The sequence below is a fragment of the Choristoneura fumiferana genome, chromosome 30, assembly GCF_025370935.1.
Source record: "Choristoneura fumiferana chromosome 30, NRCan_CFum_1, whole genome shotgun sequence".
In the NCBI taxonomy this organism is placed as follows: Eukaryota; Metazoa; Arthropoda; class Insecta; order Lepidoptera; family Tortricidae; genus Choristoneura; species Choristoneura fumiferana.
The window spans coordinates 2,311,958-2,338,681 of NC_133501.1; the positions used below are offsets into that span (position 1 = coordinate 2,311,958).

The window sequence follows — 26,724 nt, forward strand, 5'->3', positions numbered from 1 at the left end:
ACTGATATGGGGCCATCCATAAAGTAAGACACCAATTTTGGACATTTTTAGCACCCCCCCCCCCCCCCCCTCCTTCTCACGCTTGTTGTACCGCGGATCTATTGAATTAACTGAGAGAACACGGACATACAGCTACATTTTCTTTCTGTGAATACGTGTTCCCAGATACAGTTACAGAAAAAGTTCCAATATTGTTTTTGTGGAATTTACCGGCAATATTAGGAATATAAGTAGCTTGATAATCTCAGTGGCAATATTGCCAGTGAGAATATGCAAACGATACAATATTAGCTAAAATCATAATTGTCTACTAATTGGTCTGTCCATCCGTAACTTATTTATTAATATAGAAAACATACTTTCCACTTTTAGTCCCCTAGTTTGTTGGTTGGTCGTGCGTTGCTTTAATGCAGTGTTTTTCAAACTTTTTCTGGACGCGACCCCCCCCCCCCCTCTGCTTGCTTACCTCCACTTACAGTTATTTGTATTAATCTTAGGTTAATATATATATAAACATTGAATAGTCATACACAATAACGATGCGACTGCGACCCCTTAAGCCGCGACCCACATTTTAAAAAACACTGCTTTAATGTCATGAAAATATAAATAATAATTTGAGATATTGTTTTTTCTAGCGCCAGGTAGGAATTCATTAATTGTTAAAATTTTGATAAAATTGATACATATTACTCTTATTCAACCTGATATTTAATTAATTTGTTTTTTATTACAGAAAAGGGTGAGCTAAAGCAGTGAAACTATAAATAAATATTATTTTTGATATTGAAAATAAAAAAATGTTTCTGTGACTCTTTCAATTAAATTAAAATTTATTTTTTTCCAGATATTGGTAAGCAGGCTTGACATTTTAGTACTTATTGAAATGTAATAGCTTCTTATAATCTGTACAAATAATTATTTTATTTTTCTTTTAATTACAGAAAATTGTAAGTGTTGTTCGTTTATCATTTATTTATTTAAGTGAAGTGATAAAAAATATTGACTGACAATAAAGTTAGCGTAGACTCTACGCCGTAGAGTATATTGGCGCTAGCCTAATATAGTTGTCAGCGGCTAGCGCAATATACTATTATATACTGGTCTTTGAAGTTTTTTTTTTCAAAAAAAATATTGTCGTTCAGTGATCAAAATATCCCGTTTCGACGCATCCTACGAGGTCGGCGAACATTACGACACGACTATCTCGTACCAGTGCGACAGCTGCGACCTCACCGACATCCTGTGCAACGGCGAGTCGGTGCTGGCCGCCGGACGCGTGTCCATCGTGTCCGTCACCAAGATGATCAGCTTCAATTTCCCTCGGTAATGGAACAATACAGTCAATTCGTTTAACCCAGTGGTTCTTAACCGGTGGTCCGCGGACCACAGGTGGTCCCTGGAAGACTGGTCCGCGAAGCGATCAACAACGAATTGGCAAAACGATGCGCCAGTCAAGTAGCCGTCGCAACCGTTCATTCGTTTCCAATTTTACCTTCAAACAGTTGGTGGTCCATGGCAAGACAAAAAATTTGACAAATGGTCCCTCCTAACTAAAAGGTTAAGAACCACTGGTTTAACCTTTTGGACGCCACAGTCGGCAATACCCGATAAAAAAATGCTAAAAATCGTGCCATGGGCGCCACAAAATGCCGACGTGGCATCTATGGCACGATTTTCAGCTGTCGTGTTTTGCCGACTTTGGCGTTTAAAGGTAAACGCTACAATACAATCGTGCATGTAATTTAAGACAAATGCGTAGATATCTCAAAAGGAATAAGTAAACGGAACTCTCAAGTTCACTTACAATACAATACAATACAATACAAAGACTCTTTATTTGTACACCAGACAGTAAGCGATACAGAAAACAGATACACAGAAAAAAAAATATTACAAGGTGAGCAATAGGCGGCCTTATCGCTTAAGAGCGATCTCTTCCAGGCAACCTTTTTACAGAAAGAAGGAAGGACTAGTTTACAACAGGTGGTGCATCAAAAGTAGATAAGAAAAATTTAACGTAAACAGCAATACATCTACGAATAATACATAATTATATCGTACATATAATATACGTCCAAAATAAATATAGGTAGTGAGATAAACAGCAACAAATAAATAAATAAATTATAATAAGGTTAATAATTACAAGATGACAGATAGTGCTCTTGAGCATAGATTTAAATAGTGACAAAGACTTTGCTTTTCACTTCCTTTCAGCTGGGAGGCTGATTTTTTACAAGCTTTTATTTAGCTTGCCCAGTTCGTTTATTTATTTGGGTCAAATCATGGAAGCTAAATTTGACCTACTTCAAGTGGTCGGATTGACTTTAAAGGCATACTTATGTGTGTCGGTGACAATACTTACAATAATTTGGTACTGACGTCCTGATGGTCCAGCCAGGAGGTTAATGGCATCGATTGGAAATTTGGTACTGATACTGACAGGTATGTAGTTTGGATGACAATGCAAGTACATACAGTCAACAAAAAGTACAGTCAGCAAAATAAACTCAAATGCAAAAAAAATGAAATGAAATCTTTAACAAAAACTTATTTCAAACTTACAGGCAAACTTATTTCAAGCTTTGCAGGTGGTAGGACCTTGTGCAAGGTCCGCCCGGATTGCTACCACCATCTTGCTCGCTAATCCTGCCGTGAAGCAGCAGTGCTTGCACTGTTGTGTTTCGGCGTGGAGAGTAAGACAGCCGGTGAAATTACTGGCACTTGAGGTATCCCATCTTAGGCCTCTAGGTTGGCAACGCATCTGCAATACCCCTGGTGATGCAGGTGTCTATGGGCGGTGGTGATCTCTTACCATCAGGAGACCCACTTGCTCGTTTGCTATCCGGTTGATAAAAAAAAAAAAACTACTTACTAAGACTGGTTTTTGGAGTCTTTTTGGATTTTTAATTTCAACTCCAAATATTTGTTACTTTTACGGTCATCCCGCAAAATCCATATCGAAAATACAAACTGAAACATACCAGCAGGGCTACTACGAAACCCGAAACTCGAAGTTCGTGTCGTGCGGTCCCTCTCGCTCTCGTATTAAATAGTATAAGTGTCAGAGGGACCGCACGATACGAACTTCGAGTTTCGAGTTTCGTAGTAGCCCTGCAGGATGCACAGAAAAACCAGAAAAAGAGACCTGGTGGCTTACTGTTTTGTTACTTTATATGATGAGGTATGTTCAACTGTTTGTGTACCAAATCATTAATTAAATGAAATCATACCTATATATTTTTTAGTGTACTAAGTATGTACTGTAAAGCGCTGCAACATCTTTTTTTTTTGTTAGATTTGAGGATGCCCACTCTTGTGTGTACCTGGGTCTGTTCAAACACAAGGACAAGGTCTATACGAAAGTGTTGGCGGTCATCGAGAGTAAGTTAATTTCATTTGATTCATCATCATCATCATCCCAGCCTATATACGTCCCACTGCTGGGCACAGGCCTCCTCGAACAAGAGGGCTTGGGCCATAGTTCCCACGCGGGCCCAGTGCGGATTGGGAACTTCACACACACCATTGAATTGCTTCGCAGGTTTGTGCAGGTTTCCTCACGATGTTTTCCTTCACCGCAAAGCTCGTGGTAAATTTTAAATGCAATTCCGCGCATGAATTTCGAAAAACTCAGAGGTGCGAGCCGGGGTTTGACCCACGACCCTCTGTTTGAGAGGCGATTGGTCAAACCACTAGGCCACCACGGCTTTTTTATTTGATTTAAAAAATATATACTAGAATAAAATAATAAGGTTATAAAATACTTAGCGAAATCTACTAAAAATAAACCATTTTATTTACAGACAAATGTAAGTTATTGAACTTATTCACTTTTGTTTCGAATTATTTTACAAATTAATTTCCTTTGTTAAATAATATTTAATGCCTACTTCCTAATTTTAGCACCAGGTAAAAAACACATTTGTTTCATTACTATTTACTTTTATGCTTATTGATAAAGTAAAAAAAAACTTAGAAAAATAAAACCGGCCAAGAGCGTGTCGGACACGCCCAAAATAGGGTTCCGTAGCCATTAAGAAAAAAAAATATTTTTCTAAGGATTTCGTATTTTATACGGAATCATCCAAGTTTAGGTATTTTATACCTTAGGCTGCTATTTACTCATAAACTACTAATAATTCTCAAGCAAACTTAGCCGTTATAGTTTTCCTTGAAAGTTTGATATACTTACTACCATCCTGAATTTTTTCAAATTTTTCCACCCACCGGGGGGGGGGGGGCGATTTTGATGAAAATTTGCACTTTAAAGTTGAATATTTCAAACAAATCACTGAATCGAAAAATTGTCTTAGCAAATCCCTAATGATTTAAAATACCTATCCAACGATACCCCACACTACAAGATTGGATGAGAAAAAAAAACACCCCCACTTTACGTCTATGGTAGTCTAAAAAAATTTTTTTTGAATTTTTTATTGTACTATTTTGTCGGCATAGTTTACATATATATTCGTGCAAAATTACAGCTTTCTAGCATTGTTAGTCCCTGAGCAAAGCCGCGACGGACAGACAGACAGACATGGTGAAACTATAAGGGTTCCGTTTTTGCCATTTTGGCTCCGGAACCCTAAAAACACGTAATTGCACATACATTGCTGGTTTTGACATTAATTTTCAGCCGTGAAGATTACTAACCAGCCTAAGTTGAAACCGCCACAGGAAGGCGAGCAGTGGCAGCAGGAGATCAACTTTATTTGCGAGGACTGCAACGTTGATAAGGTGTTGTTAATACCTATATGTATTGTATTACATATATACAAGGTGTTAATTAAATAACTGATAACCAGAAAGTAGTTTTCTCAGATTCGAGAGTAGAGTCGATTACACTATGTTTTAAATTAGGTTGTGTTTCTGTTTTTAAATCCATTTTTTATTGTGCCCGGTCTAAAAGTTACGACTGCAACAGGCGCCAATTAAAAATTTTAGCGAGGTTGCATACTATTTTAATAATTGAATACTGGCCGGTTTGCTGTCACTGTGTGTTTTTATGGTTTTATTCTAAAACGTCAAAGCGCAACTGACACATAGTACAAATCATGAGTGTAGAATTGTAGAGTTAGAAATGAAGTAGAATTACTGACTTAGTAAAACACACGAATATCTTTTAAAATAATGAAGGTATTTAAAAATAAATGCAATTGATTAACTTAAAATGTTAAAAATATTTTTGGGGTGTCTGAGGTTTTCAGTTATTTAATTGACACCTTGTATAAACTTACATATACATAATAATTTATCTGAAATACCAAGTGCGGATCCACCTTTCTGGGCACGATGGGCACGCCCACAACCCAAATATACTAGTAATTACACACTTTCAAAAGTCATTCATGAGTCATGATTGTTCATGAGCGAGTTTGTGCTACGACTCGCACTTGGCCGATTTTTGGGTGGCTGACTTGGCTGTGACCACAACCTTTTTTGAGGGCTGGATCCGCGCCTGTGAAATACCAAAATCGCACCTACACACATTCACAATGTGAATTTCACATACAATAATATATATTGGGACAAATTACACCAATTGACCTGGCCCCAAAGTAAGCAAAGCTTGTACAATGGGTACTAGACAACGGATAGACATACATATAGAGATAAATAACCTAACCATAAAAAAACAATTTTTAATTCAACCTTTTTTTGCCGACTGTACTTTTTGTTGACTGCAGGTACTTGCATTGTCACCCGAACTACATTTGCATACCAAATTTCAAGTCGATGCCATTAACAGTTGAAGAGTTCCGTCCTGCGGAGACGATCCTGGCCGGACTACCAAGATGTCACTACTAGATTATTGTATTGCCACGCGATTTACATAAGTATTCCAAATTTCAAGTCGATCTGACTCTGGAAGTTGGTCAAATTTAACTTGCGAGATTTGATTACAGACAGACAGACAACGGGACAGGTGAAACTAAATAAAAGCTTGTAAATATACAGGGTGGAACCAAACGATGATTCTCTAAGAAAAGGCCCCTATGAAAAATGACATGATTAAACTTAAACTTATTAGTAAAAATACATTACATAGATCGTGTGTTGTATAAATTTTATTCATTGAAATTATCGTTTTTTTTTTAAAGGTGTACGTAAATGGAATGAAACTGGACACTGACGGCGGCGGCGCCGTGGCTTTCTTTGTGGTAGAAGTGATTATTATTATTGTTTTATTTTATAAGTCTGTATGCCCCACTGCTGGGCAAAGGCCTCTTCCTGCTGGGCTAGTACGAAACACGAAACTCGAAGTTTGTGTCGTGCGGTCTCTCTGTTACTTATACTATTTAACACCAGAGCGAGAGAGACGGCACGATACGAACTTCGAGTTTCGAGTTTCGTAGTAGCCCTGCTGGATTTCCAACTCGCCCTGTCGGCACTTATGTCTGACCAGCAGGGATACTACGAAACTCGAAACTCGAAGTTCGTGTCGTGCTGTCCCTCTGACACATATACTATTAAATACGAGAGCGACAGGGACCGTACGATACGCGAACTTCGAGTTTCGTAGTAGCCCGTAGGAAAACGCGTCTAGGTCGTCCCGCTATCTCCGCCTTGGCCTGCCGTACTTACTACTTTTTTTAGGTTTTAAGAAGCTTTATTTACTCGTACTCATAAGAACAATACAGTTCACTTAAAATGAGCTTACATAATATAATTCCTTGAAATTAAACAGTTCAGCTATCCTTTTTTTTCGCTCATCCAAGAAACTTTTATTTAATTAACTAACTTTTGCCTGCAGCTTCGCCCGCGTGGACTTCGGTTATCGCGCGCTGTTCCCTCGGGAACTGTGCATTTTTCCGTGACAAAAATTAGCCTATGTTCTGGCCCAAAAACTATCTCTGTGCCAAAAATCACGTCAATCCTTCGCTCCGTTTCGACGTGAAAGACGGACAAACATACAAACACACACACTTTCGCATTTATAATATTAGTATGGATTTTACAGGCAACGTCATCGACCATTGACATACGTATAACAGCATACACTGATACTTACTTGGGAGTTTATCAAGCCAAGTTCCAACTCGGAGACGAGACGTGCACCAAAAACATCATGGAGCTACTGTAAGTACAATTATATCACTTTCTGCCTAGTCAAGTGTACAGGGTGATTCGAGAGACGTGAGCAGGGGGGCTACCACGAAATTTGAAGTAACCGTCCCCTCACTTGTATTAAATAATAGTAACTGGGCGAACGAGCTTTGCTAAGGCTAAAACTCGATAACAAGAATTTTCCCAGAGATAAGACCACGCTAGATCGATTTTTCATCCCTGAAAACCCTACATACCAAATTTCATCGAAATTGTCGGAGCCGTTTTCGAGATCCCCGAAAAAAAAAATATATATATACTTATATATATATATATTTTTTTTCGGGGTTTTGTTTTTCGGGTTTCGGGGTTTTTTTTTTATATACTTATGTATACTAGCTTTTGCCCGCGGCTTCGCCCGCGTGGAATTCGGTTATTGCGCGCTGTTCCCTCGGGAACTGTGCATTTTTCCGGGATAAAAATAGGCTATGTCACTCTCTGGCCCATAAACTATCTCTATGCCAAAAATCACGTCGATCAGTTGCTCCGTTTCGACGTGAAAGACGGACAAACATACAAACACACAAACACACACTTTTGCATTTATAATATTAGTATGGATGTATCTATGGCCAGGACCAAGCTAACACCCCCAGTAATTGGTAACGGATCGTTCACAATTACATTTAAGTAAAACCCCCACACTTTTAATTGCAGAGTTACACACTTAGTAAATACTTTAATATACTTTTCGTTTTCAATATGTAAAAAAAATAACGTTAACAATATTTTTGATTGAACCACACTATTTTTGTGGGAAATACGGCTCGAGCCCTCTCATTATGAGAGGAGGCCTGTGCCCAGCAGTGGGACGTATATATAAGATATAAAACTGTTTTTTTAGGAATATTATTAATTACACATTAAATAAATAATTGCCTATCAATTTATTCTCATCATTTGTATAATATACCTTTGTATATCAATTAAATTATTTAAATACAAACAAACTAAATGATTAGCAAACTGGTACATACAGCAACACAAACTATACAAAAATACTACAATCACATTAAAAATACTGACTGCACAGCAAATTAACTAGAGCGTGCGTAGATGATACTCATTCTCATAGCAAAATAACTTTTACTATCAATTTGGCACCGGAAAATTGTGTAGTACCTAGTGTAGTGTAGTAGAGGTACAATTGAGACTACAGCGCGCGAGCCGAGCGAGCAAAGTGAGCGCGCCGCGGTAGCGGCCGGCGAAGCGCCAGAACCTAATCTATTTAGAAAATAATTCGGCCCCACTAGTGCTGGTTATGTAAAAAGTATATAAATGCTTAAAATAAATTGATAGGTAAGTATATATTTGATGAAGAAATAGAAGAATTGCGAAACTAAAGTGGCAGTGGGCGGGGCACATTGCTCGCAGGCCTGATGGCCGATGGGGCCAGAAGGTTCTCGAATGGCGTCCGCGGACCGGGAGACGAGCTGTCGGTAGGCCTCCAACAAGATGGAGCGACGACTTGGTTAAGATCGCGGGATCGCGGTGGATGCGGAAAGCACAAGACCGGTCTGAGTGGAAAGCCTTGGGGAAGGCCTATGTCCAGCAGTGGACGTCTTTCGGCTGACAAGATGATGATGATGATATATTTGATGTGCAAAAATAGAAGATTTAAATAAAAAAGAGTTACAAGGTATGATGTGCGTTAGTCATTATTAGCTCTGCAATAATAAAAATGCTTTAGGTACTTTAAGATAAATAGCGGTACGCCACGAATATAAGTTCCGGTTTATTACGTTATATTTTAAGTGGAGTATTTTACTGTGCTATTAGTAATTTTGATGTGAACTCGGATTTTTTTTTTTTATAAAAAAGGACTTTTTTTGATACTGTGCCCTTTTTTATACCTTTCAGAGATGAAGCAAGCGATCAAGGTTGGTAAATGAATTAAATAAGGAAGTTTAACGATTCGATTTGTAGCATTCGAAGATGGCGGATGTAGTTGAAGTATAATTTTGAGTGTTTATTTATTTATTTATTTATTTATTCAATACGAAGTCAGGCTTACAGTTTGCACCAAAACGCCTAGCTCGTTAATACTTAATACTATGCTAAAAATAACATTATTTTAGATAAAAGTGCTCCCCAACCATCGGCAAACACGTCAGCATCCTGGATTTCAGTCAAAAATTCATTTAGCAGCGCAATTGCCCTGGCCGTTGGACAGTTCTTTTATGCGGCGATTAACCTTAACAGTGAACAGTGATCCCAAAATCCTATATTGCTCTCGTGTCTAACATTTTTTAATGCGCAAGTGGTCTCCACGTGGTTTCTGAAATTTTACTATCAAGTTGCAAAAACTACAATCACCGTACAACGTGCCTCTCAAAGAGAGTTTACTTTGACACTGGCGAAATTGTCCTATTAATTAGGACAGAACAGCCATATTTTAAAAGAGAAGAAGAAGAAGAAGAAGGAAGTTTAACAAATATCTACACTACAAGTACGAATTACAAAAAATAGATAAACAAAACAAAAACCCCACTGCCTTAAAAACTTAGCTTTCATTTTGATACCATATTGTTACGAGTACCATTCCAAAAATTATCGCTGTCGGGTAAAAGCAAACGAATTTGAACAATGTATAAATACAACAAAATAATTACAATAACTCATTAACATGACATTAACTAGGTTGGTATATGTTCTATTTTTATTTATTTTAGAAGCATCAACAGCAGCTGCTGACGGAGATCGTAAGACATTTAATATTTATTTACGTTTTCTGACATTTTAATTCAAAATTATCTCAAAATACTTAATATTTAAAGTGCTATGCTCGTTATTCACAATTAAAGTTTTTATATCTATCTTTAAATAACTATAGAAGCTCATTATTTACACACAATATATACTTTACTCAACCCTTTCAAATATTTACTTTACTAAGCCTGACAAACTTTTTACATTTATTATCCAGATTGCGACTATTGGGGATCTACGTTTTAATTTTTTGCTCGTATTACAGGCCACACCCAGTATAATTAGTGTTCTATCAGACAACATTTTTAATTTTCATTCAATTTTTATGGAATACTTAATCGAGAAAAACTAACAAAAATGCAACGCTCATAAGGCTGGCTGCTTTTCCTTATTGTATGGCAGTGCCAATGCGTTGACCGAGGAAAGAGTTCGCCCTATGGTAATCTGTGGAACGGACATACGAACAAGCTTCTTTTTATAAAATTTAAAAAAATCGAGCTTTGAGGAGCCCAAGATTTAAAAATCAAAGATTTAAATATCTATTCATGGAAATCCAAGGCACCCGTATGTCGCGCAAGGTTTGCAATTTACGATCTAAGTTGGTCGACACTACTGGAGACCAAAAGGCTGCAGCAAAGTACATAGGTAGGTTAGGTAGCTATCTCTCTCAACGAATTTTCATTGCCAATAATACTAGGGAATGCTGCCAGCCTTTCAGGCACCATGCCACGGGGGCCTTTTTTAAATTTAAATAGTTTAGTATTATTTTTTTATGTACCTATGTATGTGTGGGTTTTATTTTTTGTTAGGATAAGTAGTTTAATTTTAATTATTACTTACAGTAAAATAAAAAAAGAATATGTACTTTACTGAATACTGAATCAAACTACAGTTTTCTTACTGTGAATTTTTAATTTAGAAACAACGAGCGACGGGTCAGAGACTACGGAAGGCGGAGGAGCAGATGCGTCAACCGCCCCCGACGGAGAAACCACCGCGGCGCCAGCTGGTGAGTTAAAAAATCACGTAGAAAGTATATTCAATCATCATCATCATCATCTCAGCCGTAGGACGTCCACTGTTGGACATAGGCCCCCATAGACCTCCACTTGCTTTGGTTCTACCTTCGGTTGGAAACGGCATCCACCGTGAACCCGGGGCTTTCACCAGCTCATCCGTTCATCTTGTTAATGGACGTCCTACGCCGCGCTTGCCGATCCGCATCATCATTTTAATACATACAGTCGAACATTGAACCTTTTTCATTATAGGACAGGGGGGCTACTACGAAAATCGAAGTTCATATCGTACCGTCCCTCTCACTCTCGTGTTAAACAAGATTAGCGTCAGCGGGACGGCAAGATACGAAGTTTGAATTTTGCACTTTGTATAGGCGCTTTGTATTGCACTTTGTACATTCAGACGACCAGATGGCCTAGTGGTTAGAGAACCTGACTACGAAGCTTGAGGTCCCGGGTTCGATTCCCGTGTCGGGGCAGATATTTGTATGAAAAATACGAATGTTTATTCTCGGGTCTTGGGTGTTTAATATGTATTTAAGTATGTATCTATCTATATAATTATATTTATCCGTTGCCGTTGCTTAGTACCCTGTCAATGTGCCTGACAGCGCCATCTACACAATGATACGCAAATTACGAGGCTTATTGATAAATTAAAGAACTGTCATCGATTGTTTGTAGCAAATCAATAAACCAAGTAGTTCTTTAGGGAGCTAACAGAGGGCGCTTATGTAAACCAACTTTTAGGGAACAATTTTTATTATAATTACTTTCCAAATATACACCGAAGAAATCAGACCTCTCGCATTTTCAATTCCCTGGCATCACTCCACCCATCCACGAGCCGACATACCCATAACACAAGCTTTGCTAAGCTTACTTTGGGACTAGGTCAATTGGTGTGAATTGCCCCGTGATATTTTATTTATTTATTTATTAGTTTATAGGCTCAGTGCGAAGAAATCTCTTTGACGAGTTCCTTCGCGCCTGAACCCCATGGGCCTAAAGATTCCTCCCCAAACGGTGTAAATAACCTAACTCTACCCTATACTCGTAGCTACAGACATAAAAATCCAGACCAGGCCCCCACTGAAAAATAGCCCTATATAACTCCAATGCCAATATGGACCCCAATAGAAGACTTACAGTTAAAAAGAGCCTCGTTCTAGGTGACGAAACAACTGCAGAAGGCGGCGGTGAAGCAACCACAGCCGGTGGTGAAGGCGAAGAGACCACCGCTCAGGCGCTGGCTGCGGAGGGCACTGAAGTTACTGAGTCAGGCATTACGGTGGCCGCTGATGTCGCAGTCACGCAAGCTGGTGAGGAGCCAGCTGGGGAGACGACTGCTGCTGCTTGAAGGGATAAGTGTAAGATACACGACGTGTTGGCGACGGCAGACTCGATGGCGGCCATGGGTGCCAGGATGGGGGGGGCAATTGTACTGGCTTAGAAGAACAAAATTCTACAGACCACCATGTTATCAGATGTTAGACTCACGTCTATCATGACATGTTACTTCTGGTACTATCGAACCAACTGCATTGTGGCCAACTGTGGAATATTTTCGTAGAAAAAGTCATAATGACATCGCATTTTGACAACGTTCTGTGAGAATTTTCTACGGTGGGTCAGGAAACAAATGATTCCACTGTACCGGTAGCTATCATAAGGTCGCGGGTGAGGAATAGTAATTTGTTTTTCATCACACTTGTTCGTAAACAGTGTCGTAACATGCAGGCTACCTTGGTTGCAACCCCCCAAATAAAACCCTCGACCTTAATGTGCTTGTCATGAAACCCGTGGTCGGTAAATGAGTCAATGGCCGTACTGATGCTGCTGCGCGCGCTGGCTTACACGCACACGCAGGTCAGGCGCATGTTGCGGGAGGGGGAGAGCGGCTCTGCCAAGAGCGCAGCCTAAGGTATCGCCAATATTTGGAACAAATGTGATGAAAAACATTGTATGTCGCACGGGCGGTAGTAGAATTACGAACATCGACTCATTAAAGCCCTCAGTGTTCGACTTCGGGCTTCTAATAGACTCTCGTTCGTAATTCCTTATTTACCGCCCTTAAGACACTAATGTATTATTAGTTCACTGATCACGTACACCACCAGTCATGGAACAATAAGGATTCAATGTTTTAAACATGAACTTTACTAGTTATGATTATCAGAACATCAATCAATCAATTAATCATTTATTTGATAAAAGTACGTAGGTATTATATAGGTGACAAAAAACATTAATGTTCTCCACTTTTACACATAAGTGTTATTAGTTTAAAAACCGGCCAAGAGCGTGCCGGTCAAGCCCAAGAATAGGGTTCCGTAACCATTACGAAAGAACTAAGTAATATTTTTCTAAGGATTTCGTATTGTGTACCTACGGAATCTTCCAAGTTTAGGTATATTTTATGCCTGCTGCTATTATACTCTTAAACTAATGGAATATTAGCCGTTATAATTTTCCTTGTCATATAACATTCTGTTTTTTTTTTCAAAATTTTCCACCCAACGCGCGGGACGCGACGCTTGATTTTAATGAAAATTTGCACTTTACAGTTGAATATTTCGCAAACAGATCACTGAATCGATAAATCGTCTTAGCAACACAATGGTTTTAAAAGACCTATCTAACTTCACTAATTGAAACGTTGATTTTTTTCAGATGATGAGCTTAATTTAAGCCTCGACAATGGTACTAGGAGAGACTCGCAAAATCCGAAATAAAACGTTGAAGAAATCATTTTGTTTTATTTTACTGTATCCTAGGTATGTACCCATTTCTCCAATCCTTACCATCTTAGGCTAGTTTCAACGACATTATATTAAAAACACTCATTCAGATGGAGTCACATGGAGCCACAAGGGGTCTAACGTAACGTATGGTATATTTAGCATAGTGAACGGTTATGTTGCTCTGAAGATTAGCTCTGGTTATGTTCGAAACGCGTCAGTGTAGTGTGGTCGTTGGTGATAGATGGGTTTGTGTGATTTGTGTGTTCTTACAGTGCGGAAGTGGAGGAACTGCATGAACACACATTTCTTGCATAAACGTAGCTATCACAAGGTCGCGAGTAAGCAATTTTGTTTTACTACATTGATTAGGACCTCCGCAGGCGCAAAGTATTGCCTGATTCAATAAATTGTTTATTGAATCGCTTAGTAATGTGTTAGATCGATTTAATGAAAGCGCACTCTTCAGAAATCAATTATTTTAGTACATGGATTCATTAAATGAATACTGATGGAGCATGGCTCTTAATTCTTAACACGTGCGAGGTAGGGATAGAAAAATATTGCTAATTTATGGTGACGTAAATAATCGCTATTTCAAGTCTACACTCTTGTCTCTTCATACGAAACAACAACTTCTTTCTTAACCTGCTGGAAGGAAAAGTTAAAGGAAGACGAGGCAGAGGAACACCAAGATTGACCTATTTTTACCAGGTGATGGAAAGGGTGGGTGTCGTGTCGTTTTAGGAAGTCAAACAGCAGGCCAAAGACCGTGCGGAGTGGCGATAATTCCAACGATAAAAGCATAGCTCTTAATTAAAAAGAAGAAGAAGAGCACACTCTTGACTGAGTGGTCGTGGTTGTCGATTGAGGATTGTCGAATCTTCATGAAGACTTTTTAGGACCGTGGTCTTCCGAAAGCAAAAAATTTGTTCGCGAGGTTTCAGATACACAAACAAATATTGTACCATTAGCCAAATAAGCGGTATATCAATATGTAAACAAGTTCCTATCAAATTAACATTACATACATAATCATATCCCTAAAAGTAGCACGTGAAACTTGTGTTCCAGTACCACTTTTAGCATAAATGTGGGTATAGATCAAAATGTGATATCGCATGACATGCCCATCGCCCACAACACACTTCAGTTCCTTACTCAAATGGTGCTATTCTTACCCGCACCAAATTAAATTAATATGTCGCTAAAGTCGAACTTTTAAGTTGACAGACACGTGGCATTATTGTTTTATGACATGCAAACAATTATCAACTTTAGGGTGGTAGACCACGTATTTGCTTGATGGTAGTGATTGTACAACAAATATTGTACTTACTCCATGCTTGTGGTAGATTAACGGTCTTATTCTGAATTGTCTATTTAACCATATTTTTTTGTACCCGTTATCATTATTTATAAATATATTTAGATTATGATGAAAATAAACTACATATAATTGGTTTGGTAGGTATTTACCTAAATGTAAAGTAACTTCAGCAGCCAGATTTGGTACATTCAAGGATTTAAAACATTTTACTTATCTATCATTGTATACAAACTAGACTAGTGTATTCAATTCAGAAATGTAAATGTTTAGATAGTTTAACAGGGGAATTTCAATATTTAAGACACCAATTGACGTTTTTTTGTGTAGGTACATTTAGTTAAATACCTATCTACCTAAACCAAGTATAGTTGGCGTCTCTGGCGACCCCAGAGCCAGGTCTTGTTCGCCCAGAGACAGAGCATAGCCGTGCAGCGAGGAAATGCCGCAAAAGAGAAAGAGACGTACAAAGGCGGACTTATCCCTTAAAAGGATCTCTTCATTGATTGACGGAGTTCATTGATATCTATTAACTTCCGCAAAGTAACACCAGAATCGATGAAATATTTGATAAAACACAACAACTAATTTTCATATTATGCGAACGGTATCTTTATACGGTTGATTGTAAAAAAAAAACACTTCTAAACATCGCACCGATAGCAACCTATAATTTGTCATAGACTAAACACAAGACGATTCCAAAACTTGTGTTCGAGGAATCACCATGTTTTTTTTGTTATTGTTATGTGAGTACGTCTTAAATAATCTAACTATAAGTAAGTTGGAAAATAAAACCCCGATTATTGTCATTTCAAAGTGCACTATCTCAAAAACGGCTGAACCGATGTTTATCAAACATAGTTAAAAATCACCGCAAGCAAACTCACTTTCCCATAAAAAACTGAATCGATATCGTTCCAACCATTTGAGAGCTACGATGTCACAGACAGACAGAAGGACATGAGGTGGACTGACGACATCGCGGGAGTTGCGGGAAGCGCGGGGGGGGGGGGCGAGTTGAAGTCCATTGTGGCATTCTAAGGGGTAGACCTTTGTTCAACAGTGGATGTCTTCCGGCTGATGGTGATGATGATTATGCCTAATCAGATGATAACTGGTACATATCACAGCAACATTAATGTATGTATGCAATTATATGTACATGGGTGGAACCTTTGCGCTACTAATGTCTTATTGATATCCCATACATTTGGCAAAGAAATCAGCGAAATTGATTATGAAAGGGTTCCACCCTGGTACATGATTCAGTTTCCTCGACCAAACCCCCCCCCCCCTCCCTTGCTACGGCTTGGATCTAATTTCAGCAATGGTAGTTAATAAAACATGCCTTGACAGTAAATAAATAAAAATCAAGGTAGTTTTGAAGGACGGTTAAAAAAAATATTAATAATTTGTGGGTAGTTTTGTTTTGTTTCATAAAACGTATGTGGGTACTTGGAGTTACAGTGACAAGTTAAAACGGTGGTTGTGGTTCGTTAGTCTAACAACTGGTAGCATGGTGTACGGTTGTGTCACTCTGAAGATGAGCTCTGGTTGAGTTCGAAACGCGTCAGTGTAGTGTGGTGGTGGTGATAGATGGGTTTGTGTGATTTGTGTGTGTTCTTACAGTGTGGAGGTGGAGGAACTGCATGAACACGCATATTTTGCATAAGCTTAGCTATCGTAAGGTCGCGGGTGAGCAAGGAAATTATTTTAGTTCATTGATATGGACCTCCGCAAAGTAACGCCTGATTCAATAAATTGTTTCTTGATTATTTTTAGGTATTACCGCTCATAGTACTCCTATTAAAGCCAAATCATTCGAATTATCAAAATCATCAATAGCGCGAAGTAAACTAATGAATATTTTAAACGATGCTATACATCATCAAGATAATCAAAGGAATCCGAATGAAAAAAACAACTTAAATAATAAAAATGAAATAAGAAAACTCAATCTGATTGATTTGGAGTCATCCAAAAAGAAAGTGAATTACGAAGATGTAAAACTAGCTTTCAACGAAGAAGCTACAGATTTACTTAACAAATTGATAAGCGCCCTTGAGACAGTCAACGAGAATTTGTCAACACAAAATAAAAAACTGAGACAAACAAAAACCAAAGAACTGTACGTTGTTAAAGTGAATGAAAACCAGAGGTTTGCCAGACACAAGAGAGACACTAACGACATTTCAGACGTCGAAGTTAAAAAAAATACATCTACTGATCCAGAAGTTATAAGTGTGAAGCCTACTGAAGAAGACAAATCTACTACTGAAGCTAAAACAGTTAATGAAACTACTACGAATGTAAACAAAACTGAAGTAAACCATGAAAAAAGTAATTGCAATCAAACAAACAGCAGAAGAAGTTTTAACCCTCATGATATCGATACAGAAATCTCTAAAGCTGTAAAAACTAGGCTACTCTCTTATATAAACGAATATTTTAATGATATCACTGCTAAAACAAACTCGCTAAGAGAAATCAAAAAAACTTTTGCTGCAAGCGACGAATATAGTATCGGGTACATTATAGCTAACATCGACACTTTAGCGATTAATCTGCATAATTTAAGACTTGATATAGAAACGAATCATCCAGGGTGGAGTGAGAAGCAAATTTTGGATATGTTCGATAAGATTAAGATGTCTCATAAAGTTGTAAGTAGTCTTTTGGAGGCTTTAAAAACTATTATAGACAGGCCACTTGTGAAAGATGGCAAAGGGTCCCAATACTTGCATGTGGTTTAACATTGTATTCGTGTACTTATACGTGGCAAACATTGATACAGATGTAGTGAATTTACCATCGTATTTTCTCGGAAACGTTTTATCATGCTATTTGAGCCAGGCTTAATATCCAACACAGTGTAGGGGAAGGTCACACCGAGAAATTAATGAGCGATATAGAGTTGTTAATTAAATATTGTTATTCGATTTTTGTTTACACTATTATAAAGTATTCGCTATAAAAATTTGATTGTGGGGGTTATAACATCTCAGCGTGATATACTTCAAACTCGTGGTGTGACGTTTGTCACTAATAAAATAAGGTACCCTATTTATTTTCACTTCTCGCTATAAAATTTATTGTGGGCTGTTTAACATCCATTGATAGTGTTAACTCGTGGTGTGACGTTTGACTTCTAATAACGGAGACGGCATCACATTTATTTTCACTAATCAATGATCATAAAAGCCCTTAGTCTCCTTTTTATTCTCAGGGATTTAAGTATTTTTTTTAATTTACTTTGGAACCCCTAAACAGCCAACACGATGTTTGTGAATGGAGGATTTGTAGGGCGTGGAAATAACCCCAAAATGACTACTGTGCAAAAATATTGAAAAAAAAACATGATTTAAGTAATTTCGTGCAACACAATTAATGATTACGAATATGAATCTATTCAATTATATTAAGGATTCTTTCATTTTATTATGCGTAGTCCAATTAGTTTTAAAATAGTTTTCAATTTCGAAACTGTTGGCTAAATAACAGAAAAGAAAAAACCGCGCAACCAATTTTTTTTTTTCTATTTTGTAGTTACGTACGTTTTAAAAAGTAATATTGTAATTTTGAACAGAACATTGTTTTTTTTCCTCGCATTCAAAGTGAAAAGTAGTGTTTAACGCGAGACTAAACAACCATAATGCCACTCGGCCACCCTCGCTCTGCTCGAGTGGCTAAACATCTCGTGTCATTACGGCTTGTTTTAGTCCCTTGTTGAACAATCTACTATAATACAAACATGTCACTTATTAGTAGGTATAATTAATAGTCGTCGGCAGCATTCGGAAGTAGTCGTGTTTCGGATTATCACGATGAGAACGGATTATTCACTACATCTGTACCTTATAATATAAGACTAATTATATGAAACAGTACCTGGGCGACCGAGCTTTGCTCGGGCTAAAACTCGATAACAAGTGTTTTTCCAGAGCTAAGACCAAAGTAAATCGAATTGTCATCCCCGAAACCCCTACATATTTATCGAAATCGTTTAGAGCCGTATCCGAGATAGAATGATATGATTTATTTGATTTAAACCACAGGTTCCCAAACTTTTTTTTTCTTAGACCACTTTTAAATTTTAACTATTTTTGGTAGCCCCCTGCTGCTACATTACTATTAACGATATAAGTATCCTAAAATCCCCATTGTTTTTCACGCCAACGTGTACCCCCATCTGGTCTCAAATAAATTAAATAAAACAGTGTATTTCAGACTGAATCTTTATTTGCAACTGTAATATCAGTCTAACAAAAATAACAATTAATTTAAATTTATAAATTTAAACAATAACCTAACTTTAATTATTATCTAATAATTTGTCTACAACTTTCAAGGATCCGACCACATACTTATATTATAGTAAAAAAATGCGTTTTACTTAATCCTAGTCACTGGTAAAATAAAAGTTTGCGGTCAGAAATAAAACTTAAAACTAAAATAAACCTAATTTAAGCCTCGATAGCAGTCAAACTTAAACTCTGCTATGTGAAAACTGAGCCCGAAAAAATACTACTCAGGCGAACAGAAATTAGTCTCCGCTTCCATAGCAGTGGAACTTTCACAAAAACAATCGTACCTAAAAATTATGCGAAGTTAAAACGGAAGTTTGTTACAACGCGCGATGGCGATGTTTGATAACTATAACAATAACAACTATTGTTTATGAAATATAATATTAATGATTAATATTTCTAGTAAAAAGTGTACTATGATTGTACCTACCTCTATTTGAAATAAACATATTTGCCTTTTTTTAACATTATACATTTTGTTTTTTTCTGCTTATACTTTTACCTCCGCCTACCTCCGTGAAACTCCGCTTCCTCCTCCGCTAAGAAGGATTCTGTTACAACCCACCCGGGATAAATCATTCCCACTTTACAGGTGAGGTTCAAAAATTATAAACACTAAGGGCCTTTGTACACAGTGTTTTTTAAACGCGCCGTCGACGCGCGTTTATATCGATAAAAACGCGTTACGCACTCGAGTTGTATGGCTGGTCTATGGGTTGTCAACGCGCGTTGAAAACGCGTTTAAAAATGCTCTAACAGTCACTATACTCCGTTATATTTAAAGTTTGAATTAACGGTCAAATTGTAACACACATTGTCTCGGTATTTCGAACACAATAAATAAATGTACTAAAAAATACCTATTATTAGCGGTATTAATAATATAAACTTTATTACGTTTTTATCATAGAAGTTGACAAAATATTAAAAAGTTTCGTTGTTTCATTTAAAAAGGTGTGCAAATTTTACCGTTAAGTTTCAAATGTTAAAAAAAATGGAGTACAAGACAGCCGCGGATGGACAGACGAAAATGGCGAAACTAAAAGGGTTCCTAATAGGACTTCAAAACCCTGAAAAAACGGCCTCGTAAATTCGCGGGCATTTTCTCAAGCTCAGCCATCCTATACCAGAGATTAATTCTATAAAACTTAAAATGGTAGGTAGGTACTTTTTTTGTACCAATTTACTACTAAACACTGCTTCATAAATGTTCGTAAAACATTATTTTGTCTGTCATTTTGACATTGTCTTTCCCAGATAGAATCAGAGGTTGTATTGCCTAACGTGTCTGACGTTCACGATCGCAATCAAGTGACAGTTTTGGTATGCAAAATCTGTCATTTGATTGCGATCGCGAGCGCCAGAAACGTTACGCAATACGGCCTCGGATTTACATAACAGGTCTGTATTATGAATAATGGATACTTTTACTAAACAATAAGTAATATCCTATATTGAGCATGATCTTACTTCAAATAGCACTCTTATTGTACATTTCATATCATAAGTTTCTATTAATAACAATTTGAACCCACCGGAGGTCAAACCTGAGGCGTTATTGTCCAACACACTTGTAATCACAATCGTATTCACCACTTCTATCTGTCGCACGGTATAAGACGAGGAGAGAAAGAGACAGTGAATGGGATTGCCAACGTCAGCACGTTCGACAACACGGCCTCTATTTTTTTTTTGTACTGAAAAAGTGTACACGTTGGTCGCTCCGCGATCAGCCAATGACGTCAATCTGAAACCATAGACAAGACACAGGCTATACGTACCCACTATGTGGCTAACCACGCGATTTTAGCGCGTCGTCTCTTTCTCAAGCGATACTTTGAAGAGGGACAGCACGCTAAAACCGTACGGTTAACCGCATAGTGCGTACGTAGCCTTAGAGGCAAAATCGCAAAGGGAATCATCATCATCATCATCATCTCAGCCATAGGACGTCCACTGTTGGACATAGGCCTCCCCCATAGACCTCCAGGTGCCTCGGTTGGAAGCGGCTTGTATCCACAGTTAGCCCGCGAAGGGGAGCTGCCGAGGACTAGGGGCCTGGGTAAATGGTGCACTTTCTTTTTGAGGTTTCTCCACGCCTACGCCACCATACCTCCACAATACCACCACGCTTGGCGAGCGCAGTATAGGATGTAAAAGTAGCCAAGAAGACGCTGCTGCCCATCTTCTGGTATTATCCCTCAGCAGGTTTCTACGGCGCCCACGGGAAGAGAGGGGGGACCACATTCTTACGCCGGCACTCCACGGCAAAGAGAGGGGGGCGCTCGATTTTAATGAAAATTTGCACTTTAAAGTTGAATATTTCGCAAACACATCACTGAATCGAAAAATCGTCTTCGCAAATCCGTAATGGTTTTAAAAGACCCATCCAACGATACCCCACACTATAGGTTTGGATGAGAAAAAAAAATCACCCCCACTTTTTTATTTTTTTTATATATCCGTGCAAAATTACAGCTTTCTAGCATTGATAGTCCCTGAGCAAAGCTGCGGACGGTCAGACAGACAGACAGACATGGCGAAACTATAAGGGTTCCGTTTTTGCCATTTTGGCTACGGAACCCTAAAAAGGAGCAGTATTCCGTCTCGGCAGCGTCCTTGATATAATTACCTACACTGGTTCGGTACACAAACGCGCGATAGGGCTGCCTACTCTACTAACTGTGACTCTTCAGTTATGTATTTGATTTGATAATGTCACATGAAATTGAAAGTAGGCAAAGGATTAGGAGAAATTTAAAGATGGGCTAAGTAGTGTTTAACAAAAAGTTAGGTTAGGTTAGATACGTATTTTTTCTTGTCAAGTAAAAAAAAGGTTAGGTTAGGTTAGATACGTATTTTTTCTTGTTAAATAAAAAAAAGGTTAGGTTAGATACGTATTTTTTTGTCAAGTAAAAAAAAAGGTAAGGTTAGGTTAGATATGTATTTTTCTTGTCAAAAAAAGCTTAGGCTAGGTTAGATACGTATTTTTTCTTTTGTCAAGTAAAAAAAAGGTTAGGTTAAGTTAGATAAGTATTTTTTCTTATCAAGTTAAAAAAAAGGTTAGGTTAGGTTAGATAAGTATTTTTTCTTGTCAAGTAAAAAAAAGGTTAGGTTAGGTTAGATACGTATTTTTTCTTGTCAAGTAAAAAAAAGGTTAGGTTAGGTTCGATACGTATTTTTTGGTGTCAAGTTAAAAAAAAGGTTAGGTTTGGTTAAATACATATTTTTTCTTTTGTCAAGTTAAAAAAAAGGTTAAATACGATTTGTTCGTCAAGTAAAAAAAAAGGTTGGATTAGGTTAGATACGTGTTTTTTCTTGTCAAGTAAAAAAAAAGGTTGTTAGGTTAGATACGTGTTTATTCTTGTCAAGTAAAAAAAAGGTTAGGTTACGTTCGATAAATATTTTTTCTTGTCAAGAAAAAAAAAGGTTAGGTTTGGTTAGATACGTATTTTTTCTTTTGTCAAGTAAAAAAAAGGTTAGGTTTGGTTAGATACGTATTTTTTCAAATGAAAAAAAAGGTTAGGTTTGGTTATACGTATTTTTTCTTTTGTCAAGTTAAAAAAAGGTTAGGTTAGGTATACGTATTTTTTCTTTTGTTAAGTAAAAAAAAGGTTAGGTTAGATACGTATTTTTTAGAATAGAATAGAATAGAATTATTTTATTTGCTTTTTCTTTTGTGAAGTAAAAAAAAGGTTAGGTTGGATACGTATTTTTTCTTTTATCAAGTAAAAAAAGGTTAGGTTAGATACCTAGTTTTTCTTTTGTCAAGTAAAAAAAAAGGTTGGGTTCGGTTATATACGTATTGTTTCTACTTCAAGTAAAAAAAGTTTAGGTTAAGTTAGATACGTATTTTTTCTTTTGTCAAGTAAAGAAAGAATATTTAGTATTATTTCTGCGCTTTGATTTATTTCTATCTTAATTATAACCATTCCAATGGACCGAGATAGATTCCTATAGAGCTCCGGCTTCGATAACAATGTAACAATTAAAGTATCGTGTACAAAAAGTGTGCTTGTCTAGCAAAATTGAATTTTTCGCAAGAAAAAATTATGAACATATAGCCAGTTAACGAAGATATATCGAGACGTCACGCCGTGCGACACTTTTTAGCACGGGATGTCACAGCCCCCTCACCCGAACTTTGACAGGCTTCATCTGTCATTTTCTGTATGATGATGATGATGAACAGGTACCTACATTTTAAACTCTGTTAGATGCTTGCGTCTTCCTCACTGGCTGCAAGATGCTGTCTAAGACCACCGTCGCTGCATTCACCTTGCTACATCTGAAACAATAGACCATGGTCATGGTTACATTTTGAAGATCATCCATCAGTGAGAGTGACCAAAGTAGGCTGAGCCTGTATTTTGGCCATCTGCGAGTGCGGTTAACATTGGAAAATGCTTAGTATTTCAATGAGGGTTTTGACAGGCGAAATATCATGATTGGTTTTTTGGAGTCTTTTTGTATTTTTTATTTCAACTCCAAATTTGTTACTTTTACGGGTATCCCGGTTTCACGGATATTATAATTTGATTGCTTAGTAGCGACATCTCTTGTCTGGGTGAGCGGTTGGTTCCGAAAGTGTGTGACGTCTCTCGATGAGAGCGGAACATAGATGTCGCTAGTGCTGCTGCATAAGTAGCGTAGTAGAAATAAGCAACCTGAGATATGTATGAATAGGAAAAATTCGTGTCTAGATTCCTGTCCAGCGGTGGTGTAGGGGTTATAGCACGCAGCACGGATTTATTTATTTATTTATTAACTTTAGCACACAAAACAAATTGTAAACATGCGGTACAGTAATGAGAATAATTAAGGCAAGAGATCATTTACAATTAAAACTTAAAGAAAAGAAAAGAAAAGTATCAATATTTATATAAATACAAGAGAAACTATACATGCATTTAGTTAACAAACATAATTTATTATATTGCTGAGGACCTGGGTTCGATTCCCAGCGCTGGTCTCTTTTTCTGGTTTTTCTGTGCATCCATGTCTCAGTTTGTATTTTCGACAAGACTGAAATGTCAAACGAACCTCACGGTACTAACGCCATCTAGCGATATTTCGCCTGACGGAAAACCTTCATTCAACTCTCGGTGGTAAAGCCTAGTTAATATATGTAGGGTACCTGGGGAACATATCGTTGCACCGCAGTTCGGTCCACCCCGTGAGGGCCTCATACACCATGGTGTCCAGCGCCTTGTCGGCTGGCAGCTCGCCCGTCAACATTCGTAACGCAATGCTGCGAAAGAGCGTGAAAAAAATCTGAATATGTAGGGTAGTTGGCATTATACACCGTGTCTCTACCTTCTAGACAAAGATTAATAGAACGCGGTGATTAGGGTATTTCTATACTATATAAAGAAAGAAAGAAAGAAAGAAAGAAAGAAGACATTTATTCACTTACACAGAACACACACATATACAGCAAAATTAACACAAATAAATAAAAAATTACAGAAAAACACATGAAAACATTAAATACAATATACACAATGTATCTATATAGGGTAGTTCCGGCAATATGTAGACCAGCACGGGGGTCTGACAGTGACGCTTGCCAAGTCGCATTATATGCCTTAGCCGTTGATGCGAGCTATGGTGGCGAGCGGCGCGTTGAGCTTGGCAGTGACGGCCAAGTTTCGGCAATATGTAGACCAGCCCGAGGGTCTGACAGTGACGCCTGCCAAGTCGCATTATATTATATGCCTTAGCCGTTGATGCAAGCTATGGTAGCGAGCAGTGCGTTGAGCTTGGCAGTGATAGCCAAGTTCCGGCAATATGTAGAACAGCCAAAGGGGTCAGACAGTGACGCCTGCAAAGTCGCATTATATGCCTTAGCCGTTGATGCCAGCTATGGTGGCGATCAGTGCGTTGAGCTTGGCAGTGACAGCCAAGTTCCGGCAATATGTAGACCAGCCCGGGGGTCTGACAGTGACGCCTGCAAAGTCGCATTATATGCCTTACCCGTTGATGCGAGCTATGGTGGCGAGCGGTGCGTTGAGCTTGGCAGTGACAGCCAAGTTCCGGCAATATGTAGACCTGCCCGGGGGTCTGACAGTGACGCTTGCAAAGTCGCATTATATGCCTTAGCCGTTGATGCGAGCTATGGTGGCGATCGGTGCTTTGAGCTTGCCAGTGACAGCCAAGTTCCGGCAATATATAGACCTGCCCGGGGGTCTGACAGTGACGCCTGCAAAGTCGCATTATATGCCTTAGCCGTTGATGCGAGCTATGGTGGCGATCGGTGCTTTGAGCTTGCCAGTGACAGCCAAGTTCCGGCAATATATAGACCTGCCCGGGGGTCTGACAGTGACGCCTGCAAAGTCGCATTATATGCCTTACCCATTGATGCGCGCCATGGTAGCGAGCGGCGCGTTGAGCTTGGCAGTGACAGCCAAGTTCCGGCAATATGTAGACCTGCCCGGGGGTCTGACAGTGACGCTTGCCAAGTCGCATTATATGCCTTAGCCGTTGATGCGAGCTATGGTGGCGATCGGTGCGTTGAGCTTGGCAGTGACAGCCAAGTTCCGGCAATATGTAGACCTGCCCGGGGGTCTGACAGTGACACCTGCCAAGTCGCATTCTATACCTTATCCGGATGCGAGCTATGGTGGCGAGTTGCGTGTTGAGCTTGGCAATGCCAGCCAAGCTCCAGCAATGAGGGCTATCGCGAATGAATTCGCCACTAGAGGCGCTAGTGTAGCGTGAGGTCTCCGAAATGTCAAATCTCATAGGTTTTGGGTGAGCTACGCGGGATTTATTTATAATTAGAAAAATTTTGTGAATATTTTGCAATATCTGAAATTAATTATGGCAAATATGCGTTCCGGGGCAGTGATTGTCTGTGTTTTAAGACAGTTTTGACTTTCGGAAACCTTTGTTCTCCTTTTTTTCCGAACAAAACGGGGACTATGCAACACTGTGGCATGCTCGAAATTTTTATGGTACGGTTTTAAGGTGTATTAAATATGATTTTAACCTAAACTTTGTTTTCACGCCCGTAATAACAGACTTTGAAAGCCATACTTAAAAACCTCACGCAACAGTGCGCCATCTAGTGAGACAAAAAACGATAGCCCTCATTTAGCAACTACACGCATCAAACTCGATGTAAGCAACCCTGAGAGTCCGGCAGTGACGCTTGCCAAGTCGCATTATACGCCTTACCCATTGATGCGAGCCATGGTAGCGAGCGGCGCGTTGAGCTTGGCAGTGACGGCCAAGTTCCGGCAGTACAGCAGCCACACACAGTCCAACTCCGTGTACGCCCCGCGTGACTCCGACAGTGACGCCTGCCAAGTCGCATAAAGTTAGTTATTTACATTTATCCCAAATGAAAATGTATTATAATGTATAGGTAGTGCCACCAGAGTTGAGGTCACGCACACGTACATGTAATGTAATGACAGCGGGATTTTGACATTCACTAATTCATTTCATTCAGTCTCCTTTTATACTATCAGTACTTCATGCGGCTGTGTGTAATCATT

General features: G+C 38.5%; 3 protein-coding genes across 4 annotated transcripts in view; 2 read left to right on the top strand and 1 right to left on the bottom strand.

The window, feature by feature from the left end:
- Positions 1–6: 6 nt before the first annotated feature.
- On the top strand, positions 7–13,593 carry LOC141444463 (uncharacterized). Its single transcript, XM_074110014.1, has 12 exons — positions 7–23; positions 249–262; positions 1,146–1,326; positions 3,302–3,387; positions 4,646–4,746; positions 6,111–6,170; positions 6,971–7,089; positions 8,977–8,996; positions 9,789–9,818; positions 10,745–10,834; positions 12,017–12,166; positions 13,518–13,593. Exons 1-12 carry the CDS (start codon positions 7–9, stop codon positions 13,577–13,579), a joined length of 930 nt encoding a protein of 309 aa, XP_073966115.1. The 3' UTR covers positions 13,580–13,593.
- A 1,975-nt stretch (positions 13,594–15,568) lies between these two features.
- LOC141444680 (uncharacterized) lies at positions 15,569–17,723 on the top strand. Its single transcript, XM_074110263.1, has 2 exons — positions 15,569–15,661; positions 16,698–17,723. The coding sequence occupies exons 1-2, from the start codon at positions 15,640–15,642 to the stop codon at positions 17,666–17,668; spliced, it is 993 nt and encodes a 330-aa protein (XP_073966364.1). The 5' UTR covers positions 15,569–15,639; the 3' UTR covers positions 17,669–17,723.
- A 1,228-nt stretch (positions 17,724–18,951) lies between these two features.
- Positions 18,952–26,724, bottom strand: part of LOC141444656 (uncharacterized) — a 28,958-nt gene continuing 21,185 nt past the window's right edge. For both annotated transcript variants that reach the window (XM_074110234.1, XM_074110233.1), the window contains exons 8-11: positions 26,402–26,526; positions 24,360–24,473; positions 23,423–23,510; positions 18,952–20,969 (exon numbers count right to left, since the gene is read on the bottom strand). In XM_074110234.1, the coding sequence (XP_073966335.1) occupies positions 23,426–23,510; positions 24,360–24,473; positions 26,402–26,526 (324 nt within the window). In that variant the 3' untranslated portion in view covers positions 18,952–20,969; positions 23,423–23,425. The remainder of the gene's footprint in view (positions 20,970–23,422; positions 23,511–24,359; positions 24,474–26,401; positions 26,527–26,724) is intronic.